The 14582-nt window shown below is 45.7% G+C and overlaps 1 protein-coding gene across 3 annotated transcripts in view; it reads left to right on the top strand.

Moving 5' to 3' along the window:
- Positions 1–2392: 2392 nt before the first annotated feature.
- Positions 2393–14582, top strand: part of LOC144822575 (B-cell receptor-associated protein 29-like) — a 270162-nt gene continuing 257972 nt past the window's right edge. Inside the window, exons 1-2 of one of the 3 annotated variants that reach the window (XM_078680293.1) lie at positions 2393–2468; positions 2721–2830. In XM_078680293.1, coding sequence (XP_078536419.1) covers positions 2739–2830 — 92 coding nt within the window. In that variant the 5' untranslated portion in view covers positions 2393–2468; positions 2721–2738. Of the gene's footprint in view, positions 2529–2581; positions 2831–14582 lie in introns of those variants that run through there. The other 2 variants (XM_078680300.1, XM_078680283.1) reach the window with 2 other exon arrangements.

Raw genomic sequence — 14582 nt, 5'->3', positions numbered from 1 at the left:
AGGCCTAATGCGATGGAGAGCAGGTTGGAAACACCAACTGACATGGTCAGAAGTTTTACCTTGGGGCTTAGTTTTTTTTTTTAAGTCAGAATCTTTCAGAGGAGCAAGGCAGCAGGCTGGGCCTGAAGAAGAAGTCTTCACAATGTCAGATAGGCACTGGTTGATGTCCTGTGTAAATTGTATTATGGATTGGTGTTTCCATGATTGGCATATTTGATTTACTAGTCAGTCCCTAGTACTGTGCACTGTGTGTGCCCAGGGCCTGTAAATCAAATGCTACTAGTGGGCCTGCAGCACTGATTGTGCACCCACATAAGCAGCCTGTAAATATAACTCAGATCTGCCACTACAGTATCTGTGCAGTCTAGTACTGCTATGTCGGATTTGGCAAGTGCAAGCACTTGCCAGGCCTTACCCTTCCCTTTTCTTACATGTTAGTCACCCCTAAGGTAGGCCCAGGTACCCCTGTGGGCATGGTGCAGTGTATGTGAAAGGTGAGACATGCCCTGGTGTGTGTGGCATGTCCTATTTTTTTTTAAACAATTTTTATTGCACATAATTTTTCAAAACATTAAGGAACCCCCCCCCCTCCACCCACTCAAATACAGGCATGGTTGCACGATATTATTGATAATATCATCTAACATCGAATAACTGAACATGACGAGTAACTATATCCTTAAGACAAGACTATAAATATTTGCATATAAGTAGTGAATAAAGAAATGGAGTTAAATTCCTGTCCAAGACCTTCGATCCATTGTGTAAGGGGGTACCACATTTCTAAACCCTTCTTTTTCTTTTTGACACCCTTCCTGCTGTATATTGCTTTTTCCAAGCTATAGGCTGAGAGTAATCTGGCCTGCCATTGTTGGAAAGATGGGGGGACAGTATCCAGCCAAGAAGAGGCAAGACAGATTCGAAGCACCGCCATGGAGACAAATAGAAGTCCCTTTATGTTATCTGGGTGGTTCGCACTATCAAACCCCAATAATATTTCCGGTGTTGTAATGACAATTTCTGTTTCAAATATTTCAGAGAAAAAAGTGGATATCTCACGTCTGATGGTACATAGTGCCCCGCAAGTAGCAAACATATGTATTCGGTCTACTTCAGGCATCATACATCTGGGACAAAATGTCCCTTTACCTGTACTCAGATCTGCCACTACAGTATCTGTGCAGTCTAGTACTGCTATGTCGGATTTGGCAAGTGCAAGCACTTGCCAGGCCTTACCCTTCCCTTTTCTTACATGTTAGTCACCCCTAAGGTAGGCCCAGGTACCCCTGTGGGCATGGTGCAGTGTATGTGAAAGGTGAGACATGCCCTGGTGTGTGTGGCATGTCCTAATAGTGAAATACTGCCAATTTCGTTTTTCACTATGGGAAGGCTACCTGTTCCCATAGGATGGAATGGGGAGTTTGCATATAACACCTTATAAACATAACCACCCCTGGGAACAAGATTTGAACATAATGTTTAGTATGCCTGAACTCAGGATGTTAAAATGCATCTTTTAGAGAGGGTGATTTTTACATTCTGTGTTTCAAAATACCCCTTTTTAGAAAGGAGGTATTTTATTACTTAGCCGTCCAGTGTGCCTCTGCTAGAATGTGTATTGACTGCCTGGCTTTGTAGTGACGGGCTGGGGATGTCAGTTCTGTAACTTTCTTGTTTCACGCAAATATTTGCAGTGATTGCATTAACCTCTTCGGTGCTCATGACAAGACCAGCTCGTCATGAGTCACAATGGAGCTGTGCTCATGACGAGCTGGTCTAGTCAGAACGGCTCCGCTATGCCCACGCGTGATTGATTCCCCGCCTGTGTGGGCGAATTAATCAGTGGGCGGGGTCGTGATGGGACCAGCTCGTCATGAGCACAGCTCCACTGTGACTCATGACGAGCTGGTCTCGTCACGAGCACCATGGCGCCGCGCTCGCCCCCCCTATCCCCATGGGGGAATTACCCCCCAAAGACGGGGTTAACCAACTGGGATTTCATCCAGTAAGAAGAGTGCCTTTCCCACTGATGAATTTGTATTTATTTTTCATGTAAAGTGTGTGTGTTATTTTACATGCAGTTAACATGAAGTAAAAAAAACAAATCAGACCAGCTACTGAATATTTTGTTCTTTGTATGATGGTAATTGACCCTCCCAACACCCTGACTAACCTCTGCTCCATGGCAATTGAAATAAGTTCCCATGCTTTTGTATGCCCTTTGGCTGTATGTAAACGAAAATAGCCTAGAAACGGGACAAATAAACAAGATCCTCCTCCCCCCCTCCCCCCGACCCAAGTGGCGCGCGCCATAGTTTGAAGATATCTGACTGGTTCACACCTTTCTGTCTAGTAGGGAAGTAGCTCTCTAGCACGCTCCCAAGGTGACGTCACCACGTAGGTCGACAGACACTAGACAGAAAGGACGGACTGTGAGCAGTGGCAGTGCTGAGCTAGGGTGAAGGCAAGTGCTGTGCTTTGTCGTGTCCCGCACGCAAACGCATGGGTTGCGCCCTTCCCCCGTTTAGGTGCTGTGCTCTATGGCTACCATGCGTAACCTCGTACTGCTGCTGCAGCGCTCCATACCGGGGCGCCTTGTAACTTCTGCCGGAATCAGCGATATCCTTCCGCCTGCGCAGCGCCCCCTAGAGTTGCTTCCTTAAAGTCAGCCAGGCTGAAGTCACCGGCTGTATTGATAAAAGTGCTTCTTTTGCTCGTAGGTCCGCGGCAGACTCGAGATGACTTTTCAGTGGACAGCAGTGGCCTCCTTCTTGTACGCCGAAGTCGCAGCGCTGTTAATTCTCTGCATCCCCTTTATCTCGCCTCACAGGTAGGCAGTTTTCCGGGGTCTAGGAACCTCGGGTGCAACTGAACAGTCCTTGAAATAAGAACTGTTTCGGGAACATCCAGATGCAGATAGTACTGCGAGCCTATGTGCGAGAAGCTTCCTGTTAGGCTTTTACTCTTAAAGGGGAAGCGACTGGGAACGCCCACTCAAAGATCACTTTAAACTTTGAACCATGTTTGTTGGGTGGGTGGTAGAGCATTCAGTTAATTATAGAACGCTGCATAGTAAATGAAATTCCAAAGTGGTGTTACAGTTTGATTAACAGTATAAACATGTTCACATTTAAACATTCACCCTTCCAGTAAACTGCCTTGAAAGACTTAAAAATAAATTATGGTCACTCTGGTTTCCTATCTACAGCACCCCTAAAAAACAGCACCCCTAAAAAAAAAAACAGTTCATTCTTCGTTCACATTCATTGAATACTCTTCCTAAAAGTCTGATGCCACTCTCGTTAGGGAGCTGACAGTTTCCTTTAAGTAATTAGGAAATTCACAGTAAGTCCTATTCCTTGCAAGTAATGTGGACAGTGTGGCTTACGCTTATTTGTAGGGGGGGCATTAAAGGGAACTGTCGGGGCTGCTCAAGCGTATTATCAATGTTGTAATCAAGTGCAATGTATTGTCAACAGGAAAAAGTCATAGTTTTGCGTGGGGCGGTTTGCAAAGTCATACCATGTCAGGGTGGGTGTGTCACAGCTGCGCGAGCTATGCCCCCCTCCTCCGTTTAAAAATACACATTTTGTTTCCTAGAAACAACGAGTTTATGGAATGATTTTGCAAACTCAGCAAAGATCTTGTGGCAATGCTCTGTAATGCCGTTCCACTTAATATTCTCAAGCACAATAAAATCATTCGTCTAATATTTAATATAATTTTGTCATAAATTCTTGTGGCTTCTTTTAACATCATGTTGCTGTCATGTCAAGCACTTTGCATAATGGGGCGACTTAAAAATGTGTCTAGCTTGCTTTACATAGCACTTCATGCGTTTTTTAATCTGCTTTATTTTTAAGTTACCAAATATACAAAATCATCTTTTTCATTTTTTTTGCACAGCTTATGATATTGTCTTTGTTTCAGTCCAGTTGGTGCGGGGGGAGTGGGCACTGCAAAGACAAGTGTTGTGGTTTACAGCTAGTTCAGTTCATCTGTGTCATTTCACTCTTCGTCTTTGTAAGTGAAGTGAGTCCTATATTAAAGCGTAACTTCCTTCATGTGCATGTATCATTGGCATTAGAGAATATCACTACAGAGAGTTATTTGAAACGTTTTAAACCTCTGTCTCTAAAGTTATTGTTTACAGCAACTACCCTATATCATGTGCCATTCAATTTAAAGGTCGCTTTGATGTCTAGATACCAACAGTTCATCACCTCCTCAATCTATTCCATAATGTACTAAGTAACTTGTGATTAACTATTAAGAATAACCATGCTTTTGGTTTTATTGAAATTCATATGTGGCACATTGATTTGATTATCGCCTGCCAGCTCCATCAGAAACATTGTAGGTCTGTCTGATCATTCAACAATAGGTATTTGGCATTCATCAGCTGGCCCAAGGTGGGAAGTAAATGCAACAGAGGTACTTAATGCCCTACACCTAAATTTTAAGATGATGACGAGGAATGGACACTGACAATGGGATACATGGTAATAGTCTATAGGAATACATGTTCTGAACCCTTTCAATCTAATGATATACAACCCCCGTATCTGAGCCTGTGTAGACCATGTAGGGTATTTGGTGCTCATTCAGGTCGTTTCCCGAATTGTCACCTTGCGGAAGCTGGACTTTATGACTCCCGTATCTGACCCAGTGTAGGAAATTTGGTAATCACTCAGGTCGTTGTCCGAATTGTCACCCTGCGGAAGCTGACTTTATGCACTTAATTAAAAAGGTTGTTAATAAGAGCACCTGGAACCTATCTTGGCTAGAGGATAAAAACGCTCTTCTTTCACTGGATGGCAAATAACTTCTATTCCGAACCAGAAATTCCAGTCCATTTAGCAATCAGTTATTCCAAACACATAACAAGCAATTTTATGGCACTACATTTTGGTGAGCTTCCTTTCCTGGATCATGTGCCAAAATGGTTAAGAAACAATGCAGACAAAATGTGTAGGTTCTGTAGGAGTGAAGTGGAATCAATAACACACCTTGTCTGCTTATATCCTGTTCTTTTTACGGACTGAAAGCCACTATTGTGCAACCCCCTCATCAACCTGCAGGTTCGGACATGCAGACAAGCGGTTATAGAAGCACTGAACCAAATAAATGTGGAGTTGAATATAAGACTTGTTCACTTTCTTCCAGTAGCAGCGAAAAAAAATGATTGTCCCATTGGGATTGGTGATGAATACTTGAAAGAAATCTACTCCGGTCCCTTTAATCCCCTGGACCTGACCTTTTTGACTTGCACAAAAGATGAATTCTGGACATACCATTGTTTTATACCTTTTTAGGTTTTGCCTGGCGTCCACTGCGCAGCAGTGTTCGCGCAGGCGAAATCTTTTGTTTAGCAGTACGGGGCTTTGTCCCGCCTGTCTCTTCAGCTCCATAAATGGAGGCTAGCCATTGGAAGAGAGATCTGCCCGTTATTCTCCGAGCAGATTCGTGGGCGTTCCGTAGATTTTTTCTCATTCCGCCCCTTTTGTTTACGTCATGCGGCGGTGGGCGGTAGTTATTTTTAACGTCATGTTTTTCTCATTTCCAATGTGTCTGTTGCCGGGATGGGCTGCGCGATTTTACTGGTCCTGCCCCACGCTGCAGAGCGATGTTCCAAGGTCTCCTGTATTGGCCAATGTCAAATGAGTGCTGGCCGTTATGAAAGAATGGTGGCCCAATAGCATTTTAGCCACACTACAAGGTCATGTCGGCATTTAAGAGTGTTCCGGCGAGCCTGAGAAAACATCCGACGAACCGCGGCCCTCCCCGTCCCCATGAGGCCGAGGGTAATATGAAAAGTACAGTGGGAGTCACTGCTCCCCAAACAGCTTGCCTTACAAATGGACACAAGCGGCCACAATCCCTAGAGTAAGGGCCTGTCTTACCCCCCTCGCTTATGGGGGCAGCTGCCTCGCAGCGATGATCCTCATGATGCGCGAATGCGCCATTAAATGTTTAGCACCCAATAGGGTGCTCCACGCACCATAATTACCGGGGGCTGGAGAGCGGCGTAGGAGGCAGAAACAATTTGACGGGGGAGAGGGTTGGAGCGCTGTGGTCGCGGCTTAACCCCCCCTCTTCCCCATTAGTGGCGTGGTCGTGTAGTCTGCACCCACCAGGCTCCCCAGGAACTGCAGAGGGTCGCCGGAGGGTTCATCAGATCCGGCTGCCCCCCCTCCACCCACACTACCACTGGGGCACCCCACCTCCCTGTGGACTGTGTTTCGCCCGCACAGGCATCCCTGTCCTGGTGGGGGGGCTTGTGCAGTGTTCGTTGGCAAGTGGCTCACAGTGCTCCGGTCGTTCCGCCCCCCCTCCCTCCACATCCTAGTGTCGGGTCAAAGCATTTAGCCAACCCGCGCCTGAACGTGTATGCTAATAAGGTGCTCTGGTGAAGCGCTCCAATGTCTGTGGGTTGCCTGAGGGCCCCGACCATGGGAGCAGTTATGGCCGCCGGCCAAGGTCACCGCTGGCGGGGGCCGCGGACAGCCGCAGACCTCACATTGCAGACCCCCTACCTGATGAAATGGTCTCATGTATCAGTTCTGTTCCTATTATGAAGCGCTCTGACACCTTCGGGAAAAGTCTGCGCTATATAAAAACGCATAAAATTAATAAATAATGGTGTGGAGGAACTTGGAGTCTTGCGAGGCCTAGGAGCTCCAAACATGTAAATATATTGACTGGCACAGACCAGGAAATATTTCAACAAAATCCCTACATGTCGCAAATTCACAGCGAACGTTCTAAAGTATGCCGGGACCATCCGATCAGAATGTTAGATTTATGGGTAGACTCAGGATTCATGTTAAAAACATATTTCAAAGCTTCAAATGGGTATGTACTTTCAGCAGCATCCACCGGGGAGTTAAACATGCGGCACAATTGGGCTTTCAACGACGAGCCCCTGCCGCCCCCCACTGGCGGCTAAAAATGGCTTGTTGTTTGAAGTGGGCAACAGAAGCCAGTTAGTTGGCACCTTCTCGAGCGCACTGATATTCAGCGGGATCTTGTCGCGCTATATAAAATTAATAAATAATGGGATGAGGGTGCCTACCCGCAAGCCATAATTAAAATCCCAATCCGGCCGTGTGCGTGTCTGAGGGTGTTCGCGGGCCTGTTTATTTCACTGTCTGAATGTACCTGATCGTCTAAGTAGGAGCTGAAGAATTATTCACGTGACTATATTGTTGGCAATTAAGACCTGATAGAAAAGTCAGAAGCAATCTTATAGGAATTTTCCATATATTGAGGTACCAGACCTCCTAGTGGTGCTCTGGGAATAAGGATGAAGTTTGTAATAATTCCGGGTGTGTGAGGTTAAGATACCATAGAATTGAACTGAGGAAAACTGATTAACCTAATAACTTTGACAAACTGTATTGGATAACAGAATATTTGGAAAAGGGACATAGCTTCTTGATCCATAGAAACATGGAGTGAGAACGATATACATGAGTCAAATATGCTACTTCTGTGCATTTCTTAGCTGGTCGATAGAGCCTAGAATCAAGGTCCAAATTTCTTGTCAACCAGTGATGCAGACACAGGTCACCCTGGCTGGCTGTAGTAGAGATGGTCTGGTCGTTGGTTGTACATAATCCTCTACGAACTGAGGACTTACTGGCTTGAGTTTGGGCCCACAGTGCAGTTTTGTAAGTCTATAAGGCCATTATACATGTCACATCTTGGAAGGTTGTGAATAGACTTTGTTCTACCCTGTTAACCTATAGCTGGTATCTTTTCTTTCAGGTACCATGCATCAATATTATGTTATCACTAATATCTGTTAGTAAGAAGGAAAACTAATAGAAACCACAACATTTTATTATTAAAGCAATGCCTTAATGTGTGGCCCAATTCAGCGTTTTATTTAAAATAACATTGCTCATCCTGATTGAAGTGAATCAGTGAGACCTAATGCACTGAAATCAATGTTTCCATAAAACAGAATATGCATTTCAATCCAAATCAAGAACCCCTCCCACTGGGGATAATAATTATTGCCCTGTGCAGGCCAATTGTTACTGAAAAAAAAGATGAAGAAAAGGAACCACTCAACCCAAAAGCCCTTACCTAGGAGTGGCAAATTTATACTTCTAAGTGGTGGACTGCCACTGAAAAGATCTACATGAAAAAGAAGAATGCTGTAACTGAGAATTGCCACAATGATAAGTACAAAGAAAAATGTATAATTACTAAATTTTCACTTTACTATAGTGTAGTAACGTAGGATCTGCTTCTTACGGTTACTCCCACTTTTTGCTTCATGTGATACTGTTTTTGACTAGTCTGACTGGGATCCTGCTAATCAGGACCCCAGTCTATTGGCTTTCTCCCCAAACTGTTATGTCATGTACTTGGGTGAACTCCAGCTTGGACAGTGGGGGTACCCTTGTCAGTCCCTAGTATATGATACCCATGTACCTAGGGCATAGGTACCCCAGCGGCCTCACATAGGCTGAAGCATGTATTATGCCACCCATGAGAGGCCACATAAAATGGAATTACAGGTCTGCCATTGCAGCCTGAGTAAGTTGGTGCTTGCACCACTTACTTTAGATATAGGTTAAATATATCTAAGGGTCACTGCACTTAAAACCTATAAGTCACCCCTCTAGTAGGCATTTACAATCCTGAGGGGAGGGTGCTTGGTTCTGAGTGAGAGGGTGTCACTGCATGAGCAGAACACCCCTGCAGCCTACGGAGTCCATTATCCTGGGTTGTCAAACACTGTGGAATCATACCCTCGCACCAGTAACCGGTTTGGGAGGTATGATTCCACCCCTCAGAAACGAGCTTTGTGAGGTCCCTGGTGTTCCCAGGACCAGCCTCCTGATCACGGGCAGTACAAAATGGTTGCTGATTACCAGAGACACATTTCTGCCCTCCTGCTGCTGACCAAGCTCGAGCAGAGGAAGGTGGAACAATAGGCATCCTGTCACAGGGAGGTGTGACCACCTCCCAGACAGAATTTAGTGTATTTGGGCTGGGTGGGGGCGCTTGCCAGCGCCTGAAAGTCTACACGAGGGGCACATTTGGTGTCCCTGTGCATAGTCCAGTTCAACCCAGTCAAATCCGTCCTGAGAGCTGTTGCCTCCTGCTCTGGTGCGAAAGTGGACAAAGGACATGGGAGTAACCTCCCCACTGTCCTGACCCTCCCCTAGAAGGGTCCCCTGAATCTGTCCAACCTTCTCTCGTGGGTACAAAAGGGCTTACCTTGGCTGTAGGACCCTTAGTTCGATGTGGACAAGATTCTGTACCAGAAACTACTGAACTTCGACCGTCTGGACACTGGAGTTTGCTGGACTTCGTTTGGGCCCGACTTCGTCTCCCTTTCAGCCCGAAGCAATGTCACTCCCCTGCAACCGCAGGCACCATATCTCAACTGACCGGTCTGCTGCTGCTGAGCTCCTACGGACTCCAAAGGCTCCAGCAACACAGGAGGTGGGTTTCCAAGTCCCTCGAGATCCTAGCTGCCCTCTTACCAAGTTTGTGGTAAGAATCCCTCATGGGGGCTGCAGTACCCGTACCCATGTGCACTGCATACTTTTGCAAGTGCATATGCTTATTGGTGTTTACAAATCAAGTGCCCCACACTCGAGTAGACCCAACTCTGGCACCATTTCCTACAAAGAACTCCGGCCTCCTCGAACAGAGTACTCCGTAGGCTGCAGCTTTGTGAAACTGCTGAAGGTCCCCTCGCGACTCCAGTGCCTCTGGCTTCTTGAGGGCCAACACTGCTTTTCTTGGGCTCCCCTCATTGCTCCAGGCTTGCCGTGACTCCCCTGTGTGTGGTGAGTCTCCTGGACCTTGCTGGTCTAAACCGAAAACCTTTCTTGACCTTCGTGGGTTGCTGCTGCAAAGGCTTGTTGGTGCGCCAGCCGGACACCGTTCCCTCGGCACTCAACATGCTTTTGGGACAGCTCGTTCCGGCTCCTGGTCGTCCTTAATTTCTCCATGTACATGTAGCTGCAGAGTCACGACCCCCTCAATGTACCTGAAGCACCAGACATCCGTGGGCAATCGTCTAGCGAGCCCCTGGTCACTCCTGAGTGACCCAGACTCTGTCCCTTCTGCTGTCAGGTACTCTTCATCAAGAATCCACCTTTGGATTCCATCGGACACTTTTCTTCTTCCCAGCAGTGGCTCTTCTTCGAAGTCCTCCATAGAGATCGACTGTGGTTTCCGACGCCACTTCAGACCTATGCACCCGGCTTCCCTGGGATAGGTAACTCTGGTACTACAGTATCCACTGGTGGGATGGCTCTCCAACCTTCCACTGTATTTCTTCGAAGTCCATTGGGAAGGGTCCTTAAAACTGCAACCGCGACTCTCCCATAGAATTGTACGGCGCACGCGGTCGGCCGTGTTCCCACACTGCACCCGTCCTATGTGGGGTCCCTACTTACTCACCTTGGGTGGTTCCTTGGTGTCCCAGCGATTCTACGTACTCTAGACACTGTCTTGAGTGGAGTTGTGGTTCTTATACCACTATTTTAGTATATGGTTTGGTCTCCCCCTGGAGCCCACTGTGTATTAGTGCTAGTTACAATTGTTTCTGTTCTACAGCATTGTGTGCTTTGTGAGTATCTTCGTGTAGAAGATACTGTGTCGTACGTGGAGTGTGTTATGTTAATAAATACATATTTTTATAACTGCTGTGTGGTTCTCTTTTCATTTAACCAATACTTTAAAGTTGCATTCTGGTAAAACAAGCTGCTTAACATTCCTTCAAGGCTTAAGCCTGAAGGCTGCTCTCCACAGCTACCACTTGGATAGCTTTCTAAGGTTATCTTTGACCTCTTAAATCACCATAAGGGTTTTCGGACTGGTGCAAGATGCCAACTTTAATTAGTGGACAGCATATACCAGGCCAACTTCTCACTTTTAGGTTTCTCAACGGGTTTCCCACCCTACTCACCGGGCCGGGCACACTCTGGACGGCATCTGTACAAACTCGGCTTCCCTTGATGTCTCTCCCCCGTTACCACAAATATGGACAGACCACTGTTTTATTCCTTTTTCCATCAAGGCTAAACCCCTATTGTTACCACACACTAAAAGCCCTCTCACCCCCTTCCCTACCAATTGGAAGAAAGTGGCCGAGCGCATCAAGTTGAACCCCCAGCTCTCTGTCCCCCCCCCTCCCATCGTCGGAGAGGCATCACAAGACTCTAAAAACTTTCATTTGTGGATTGACAGAGTGGTTTCTGCCAACTCCAACTCCACCAATCAAAAATCAGTTCAATGCAAAAGGAAGCCCAATGCCCCCTGGTATACCCAGGCCCTTACTGAGTGTCATCTAAAGTGCAGGGTCCTTGAAAGAGAATGGAGGAAAACATACAATCCCACCTCTAGATCCATATACATCCTGCAGAGGAAACAATACCTCTCCAACATAAAAAAAGCTAAAAAGGTATTCTTCACCTCAGCAATAGAGGAAGCCCAACAGAAACAACATACCATTTTTAATATAGTAAAGTCCTTCACCCACCCAAAGGCACTGTCACTCGAAATTCCCCCATCACAAACCCTCTGTGACCAAATAGCAGATTTTTTCATTGAAAAAATCAACAACATTCATAAGGTTTTCCCCCCCACCAATTTATATACATGATATCGACACCACCATACCCTCTTTGAGTAACTTCACAACAGTTTCCCTGTCACAATCACAAAAGGCTATGACCTGTAGATCGGGAGCCCCCACGGACTCTTGTCCCCCGAGTATTCTACACCACCTTATTGAGGTCGTCAACCCTTCAATCAATGCCATTGTTAACGAATCCCTCAACTCAGGCACTGTCCCCGCTGAATGGAAGAAGGCCATAGTTAAGCCCCTTATGAAAAAACATAATAAATCCCCAACTGATCTATCCAACATGCGCCCTATCTCCCTACTCCCAGCACTAGGCAAAATCACCGAGCAGTTAGTTCACCAGGAACTAAAAAATTTTGTGGAAAACAATTGCATCTTGCACCCTCAGCAATCTGGCTTTCGCCCGGGCCATTCCACAGAAACTGCGCTGATCGAACTATCGGATACCATTAAGTTCTTGCAGGATGAGGGAAGACAGGCTGTTCTCATCCTGCTAGACTTAACCGCAGCCTTCGACACCATCTCACATGCCATTCTCATTAATAGAATGCGTGAGATGGGTGTGACGGGTACCGCCTTGGCCTGGATAACATCATTCCTATCCAACCGATCACAAACTGTTTCTTTAGGCCCCTTCCTTTCTGGCGAAAGACCCATCATATCAGGTGTGCCCCAGGGGTCCATACTGAGTCCGCTTTTTTTTAATATATACATGGCCCCCCTCCTCACGCTAATTGAATGCCACGGGATCCTCGTGACTTCCTATGCTGACGACACTCAGCTTGTCGTCACCATAGATAAAACACACCCTGACGCGGCCCTGAGATTTCAAAATTGCCTTTCCCAAGTTTTTTCTTGGCTTAACCTGAACCACCTCAAATGCAACAGCGCCAAAACCGAAATAATACCCTTAGGCAAAGGCATCCTCTTCTCCCCTAAAGACTGGTGGCCTCAAAATTCTGAAGCCCCACCGAGTGCGGTCTTCTCAGCCCGCAATCTTGGGGTTCAATTTGACTCGTCCCTTAGTTTTGACGAGCACGTGCGCATTACCGCTGGGTGCTGTTTTAGCTTGATCAGACAGCTAAAGAAATTCTTTGATTTCCTCCCCATCCCAGCCAGGAAATCAGTCGCGGTGGCTCTTATTCTTTCCCGGCTGGACTATTGTAATGGCCTCCTGGCAGGCATAAAGAAATCCTCCCTCAAGAAACTGCAAAGTGTCCAACACGCAGCGGCCAGGCTCGTGCTTAAACTCCCCCGAAGGTCCTCGGCCTCGGCAGCCCTCAACACTCTTCATTGGCTGCCCCTCCACAAAAGAATTCTCTTCAAGCTTCTCGTCACAGTCTACAAATCCACCAGGAACACTGGCCCTTCCTACCTGGCTAAGCGCTTCCTGCGTTACATTCCATCTCGTTGCCTGAGGTCGTCAGGAGCCAATTTAGTCACTGTACCCCGAATAAAACTAAAAACAAAAGGTGGAAAGACCTTCTCATTTCTGGCCTCCAGGGCATGGAATTGTCTCCCCCCCTACCTTAGGCATGCCCCCTCAGAAAGCCTTTTTAGGAAACTTCTGAAGACCTGGATTTTCCCTCAGTCCGACTCATCGGTCCTCGCAGCCATCTGATTCTCGCTTTCCACTGCGGGTTCTCTGTTTGCTCAGCGCCAAGATGCTCCTTTCGGAGCGATAGTCGCGCTATACAAATTTCAATAAATATCAAAATATCAAAATGATTGAGCCAAGAAACAAAATAATGCCAAAAACAGGGCATTGTCCTTCACCCATTTTACCTTGTACCTTTCGCCAACCCTAACATCAACCAACCCTCTCCTAACCCCATGTATAATCCAAAATCTACTCCTGTTTCCAGTGTCAGGGCTGGAGAAACAAAAATTTACATTGCTAATGCTGTTTCTTTCCATTGTTTATCCTTTATTTTTCTGTCATCATGTTATTTAAACTATGTATCCAGGTTCCAATAATTCATAGGCAACCATGCCTTTTCATATTTTTTTATGATATGTAATAAAATCAATCAGGTATTTGTTTGCTATCACAGGACAGGATAAAGCAGTTGTATGCAACAGAGGTTTTACGTTTTACAGATTGTGTTCTATCTTTGACTCAGTTACCCTAGTCTAAAACGATGAAACTGGTGAAATTTAAACTGTCTGAAAAACTGAAGTTACATATGTCTGTTACTGTCCGTTTCTGAAAATTACTGGTGCTGGCTTTATAGTTTAAAGTTGGTCAGTAATGTCTTGTATCTTTAATTATCTCTTTAAAATATTTCTAATCTGATCAGCTCAATGATGTGACCTAATGAAGGGAAACTTTGTGTACCAGACATTGTTTTAGACCTCAGTATTTGGCTTGTGGAGTGAGGTTTCTAGCAACAATTCTGTAACAGTCTGGGTCTAACCATACCAACGGAGCCGCATGTTGCATTATTGGGGATGGTGAAAATAATGGTCCTTGATAGTTAAACACATAAAAAAAAATCATGGTCAGCGTTCATGGGAGACAGAGAATTGGTATAAATAACCTGTTTTAACGATCCAGCTCCAATCCAGAAAGCCCTGCTTAAAGGCAGCTTATTGCTGCGAAGTTCAGGACAAGTATTGTGATAAACCATACGACACACCCAGAGGAGATTTCGTCATAGGTGTTGAAAGTTGGAGTGCTGCGGGTGTTTTTGCACCACTAAAATAACCATGTTGGAGTACAGGAGTTGAAGGAGCAATAAAGATGCCTTTAAATTTTGTTATCACATTTTCTGCTTGTTCAAAGACAGATGTCAAACATCAGGTTGTCTTCTGACAAATTGCTGCTTTTTCTTTTAACATGGAAATTCAGGTTCGCTTTCCTTTCTGTGACTACAAAGTAAGAGGACTTTCTAAAATGAACTATGTGATAATCTTGTTGGCGAGAGAGGAAATGTACTTTTATCTAACATTGAACAACATT

This window comes from Lissotriton helveticus, chromosome 1_1 (genome assembly GCF_964261635.1).
Source record: "Lissotriton helveticus chromosome 1_1, aLisHel1.1, whole genome shotgun sequence".
Taxonomy (NCBI): Eukaryota; Metazoa; Chordata; class Amphibia; order Caudata; family Salamandridae; genus Lissotriton; species Lissotriton helveticus.
Note: the sequence above shows the minus strand (reverse complement) of the source record. Positions and strands in the feature narration are given on the sequence as shown.